Below are 4,466 nucleotides of genomic sequence, written 5' to 3'. Positions count from 1 at the left end.
AAACTATACTTATTAAATATATCTTTAATTTTTTAAAATTTTATTTTATTTGTTTATTTAGAAATCACGTAGAAGTACTAAAAGAGAAAATTATCATTGTAATAATATTAGTTATAGTTTAAAGTAGAAATAGTTTAATGATTTTCAATTGATTTGATGTTAGATTATCTTATGACACATCAAAAATAATCAGAATTTTAGTTATAATATATATTAAATTCATACTCATAATGTAACACACAAAATCGATCAAGGATATCTGAAGAGTCTGAGTGTGTTTGAATCGAATCATGAGAACAACTCATAATTTTTATTCAAAATCATTTCACAAAATCAAACAATTTATGATAATTGAAAGTTAATTTAGTAATATGACGTATGAATTAATTTAGTAATATACGTTATAAGATCACGTATAATTGTTTACATTACGAAATTATGACTTAATTGTGACACCCACTGATTAATTTTATGAACAATTGATATTTAAATCAAATATCTGTTATTCTAATTTCGAGAACAATTAATATTATGCTGGAAAACTCGAGTGTGTACAGACATGGACTCAAGAGATTTTATAGATACTACAGAGAAATTATGTACATCTTGACTGTTAACTATACATGCTTATTCGCAACAAGTCGAACTTTATTCAGAGATTCTTTAAATGCTTGACATGCAACCGTATAATGATCTTGGGACATCATCCCTTCTTCAACAACTTGCATCGACCGTCTATACAAATGATCAAACAACTGAATGGGGTTGCTGCTGTCGACGTTATTGGATCCGACGTTGGGATTGTATAGCCGCTTAAAATCTTTCCTCCATCGAGACAAGATATACTGAAAGGGGACATCCTCCACGCCGTTGTATTTGAGGACATACAAACCGTGCCGGCAAAGGTAGCCGTTGAAGTTAAAGCAGCTGCAAATGCAACGGATTTCCATTCCGGCTTTGTCGTACATAACTTCAAAGTTTCTGATATTGCTTCGATCTCCTTCCGCCTCATGTTCTTTAATCATGTAGGTTATGACATGTCCGTTGGCATGAGTTTGTGTTATGCTCAAACAAGGCATCAACACGACCTCATCTTGGAACCTCCTGAAAATTCCATTTGCATACAACTTGGAAAGCTGTAATTCGTAGAAGCATCTTGTTTTCAACATGGGACTCGAATCTCTCGATTCAATATCGCTAGCAGCTTCTCTTTTACGCGTCTTCTGCAAAACTAATTCATACATATCAAAGAACTCTTTCAAAGAAGTTTGCTTATGCACATAACCGTCAAAAAACGAGCTCGTAGATTCACCATTTTGAAAACTGCACATCCCAGCAAAAAATGTATCTTTTTGGTAAACTGGAGCCCATCGCTCTCTTTCCTCATATAGAGTACAAAGCAATGCATGATCTGTAATTCCAAAACGTCGAATCATATCATCCCAGCCCATTTCGAATTCGTCCACCTTTACAGTCTCATACACTGTCCTATTTAATATCATTTGAAAGACACCAGATTCCTGTAACTCTCCCAGATTCTCAAGAATGCTCTGCACGACATGTGACAAATGCAGCCGATGGTGAGCCCTGGGAAATACCTCGGATATAGCACTTTGCATGGCCCTGCAATGGTCTGTGATTATGGTTTGTGGAGGGTGACCAGACGTACAAGTAAGCCATGCCCGAAAAAGCCAAACATAAGTTTCAAATGTTTCATCAGCAACCAAACCACAGCCCAACAAGATAGACTGCCCATGATGGTTTACTCCAACAAATGCCACAAGAGGAATCTCATGTTTGTTTGACAAGCAAGTGGTATCAACGGCAACCACATCACCAAAGTAACCATATGCAGCTCTAGACCTAGAATCTATCCAGAAAACATTCCTTAAACACCCTTCATCATTGAGGTCTATAAGGTAAACAAAATTCGGATTAGTAAGCTGAATGCGGCTAAAAAAATTATATATAATCTGGGAATCTCCTTTTTTAAGCTTCAAACACCTAGAACGATCAACACACTCACTAATTTCTCCTTCAAGTGAATTTGAGCTTCCATAACCCACTGGATCGACCATAGATGTACGGTATAACTTGATTGTCCGTACTTCTACATCCACAGTTGGCTCCACCTTCCTTTTGGCCACAGCATCCAACTTCTTCCGTGACTTGCAATTCTGCGCTCTTTCATGGTCGAATAGGTGATTGTGTTCCAGTTTGACTTCATCGACCCTCCATCTATTAGACTCCACTAACCTCAACCTTATCATTGCGAGACAGCCAGTTCTTGTTTCCTTCCGGCGACTGTTTGCTTCTTTGATCGTTTTGAAACCCTCACAGTTACAACAGAGCACAGCTCCACGTTTCTCTTTGCTGTTACGCTTCGTCCACGAAGATTTCACCCTGATTGCAAATCCTAGCTCCTTGGCATAACAGTTATAATAATTATACGCATCATCATATGATTCAAACTCCATCCCCACAGCCGACGGTGGATAGTTTCTTCCTTGGGATATGCCATTTTCAACAGAAACTGCAGTTGCATCAGCCCCGTTGCTTTCATGATTGTCTTCAATCTCGAGCATTTGGTCACAATCATCCTGAAGGTCATTGCTTTCAATATCGAGGCCATTTTCTTCTATATCAAGTCCATTGCTCTCAAAATTAATGCCGTTCCCTTCCATTTCAAGCTCATTCTCATCATCCTCAAAGAGTTGCTCCCTGTTTTGAGAACCCTTTTCAATCTGAAATGGAAACCTCGTCAAATGGTCAACTGACACAGAACATACAAACGGGATACAGAAGTAACTCGTAAACTAAGGTAATACATGATCGCTGCAATTTCAATTCTTTCCGACTGAATTTCATTTTTAAGAAAGGTTACAATAAAAATATAAGGAAACAGGGAAAAGTTCATCAAATGTTTGAATTCCGGTGCTTCAAAAATAGAGAAGTAAAAAGCGGAACCATAATGGCACAGAAAAACTGCAACAAAATTCTCTACTCTTAAAACTAATGATAATTTTAACTTTTCCAGATAAAAATGAATAGCATAGTTTCTTCTAAATTAACTAATTGAAAGACTTGATTAAAAACAGTAAAAGAAATTCAATAACTAACACCCTAGAAACAGGGAAAATGGAAATTGGGAACGAATAAGGAGGAATTTGGGTGAAGGAAATGGGGGAACGTACCGTGACATGGAGGTCGGGAGGCGAAGGCGTAGGCGGAGGCAAAATGTGGTGGTCGCCGGTCATGGTTAGAGTGAGGGTGAGGGAGCCTTGCGTCAAAGTACGAGAGGTTAGTTTTACCCTAAGGCTCTCACTGTCTCTATTCTCACTTTGGTCCTTTATTTTTACTGTATTTGCTTGCTTAGATTATAACTTAGGGTAACGAAACACACGGGGTACTTTATTGTTTAGTCTATTATGTTTTGATCACTAGTTTTGAAAAGGTTTTGTTTTGGATCCGTCTTGCTCCGGTCAATTGCACATTATTAAACATGGTTAAATTTGAAATTGACCACTGAATTTTAGATAGAATACTAATTTAAAGTTAAATTTATATAAAATATTATTTTAATACCTAAACTTTAAATAAAATATCAATTTGACTCATGTTGAACCATGTTTTGTAATATTTTGATACAACAAATTAAGGGCAAAATGTTTTTGGACTTGATTGAATTTGTTCAAAGTTTTAAAAAATAATTCAAAGTCCATTAAACTAGAATTTAAACACAAAATAATTTTTTGAGTAAGTAGTATCGATATTGTTATTACATTGTAGATACTACATGAACAATATCGATACTATTCATGTAGTATCGATACAAAGGTAAGAGAAGTACCGATACTCTTTTGGTAGTATCGATATTAAATCGTGTTTTCCAAATATGCAAAAATTGGTACTGAAACTTTACACAATGATATCAATATTGTGAAACCCTAGTATCGATATTAGTCAAGCCCAACGGTAACTAACGACTAGTATATTTAAATATTATAAAGGAAGTATCGATACTCCCGTAGGTAGTACTGATACTCCCTGTTTTGGGCAGTTTTGTTTTGTAGAAAATTAAGTCTCTAACGGCTCCAAAACATCTCCAACGATTAGAAACGACCAAAAACATATTCCAATATATAAAAACAAGTCAAAGACACTTGAATAATGTAACATCCTCAATATCAGGTTAGTTACCAAATTATAATATTTCAGGATTTGGTGATTAAAATGGAATAGTTGAAAAGTTCAATTATTTATTTGGAAATATTACCTTAAAGATGCTAGTAATTATAAAAGGTATTAAAGGGCAAAAGGGTCATTTGGCTAAGAAATGAATTAAAAATGGGATATGGTAAGGATATATACACGTGGGAAATAAGAGATTTCTCCAGAGCTTTCTTCTTTCTTCTTCTTCATAAGTGAAAGAGAGCTAAGCAAAGGTAAACTTTTGATCTGTTGAT

The 4,466-nt window shown here is 35.5% G+C and overlaps 1 protein-coding gene across 1 annotated transcript; it reads right to left on the bottom strand.

Annotated features, from left to right (window-relative positions):
- Window positions 1–560: 560 nt before the first annotated feature.
- LOC120188463 (protein FAR1-RELATED SEQUENCE 8-like) lies at window positions 561–3,322 on the bottom strand. The gene is made up of 2 exons (XM_039191897.1): window positions 3,195–3,322; window positions 561–2,744 (listed from the first exon to the last, which is right to left on the bottom strand). The coding sequence occupies exons 1-2, from the start codon at window positions 3,255–3,257 to the stop codon at window positions 618–620; spliced, it is 2,190 nt and encodes a 729-aa protein (XP_039047828.1). The 5' UTR covers window positions 3,258–3,322; the 3' UTR covers window positions 561–617.
- Between the last annotated feature and the right edge of the window lie 1,144 nt (window positions 3,323–4,466).

Source organism: Hibiscus syriacus, unplaced genomic scaffold, assembly GCF_006381635.1.
Source record: "Hibiscus syriacus cultivar Baekdansim isolate YM2019G1 unplaced genomic scaffold, ASM638163v2 tig00004046_pilon, whole genome shotgun sequence".
Lineage (NCBI taxonomy): Eukaryota > Viridiplantae > Streptophyta > Magnoliopsida > Malvales > Malvaceae > Hibiscus > Hibiscus syriacus.
This window is presented reverse-complemented; position numbering and strand designations above follow the sequence as displayed.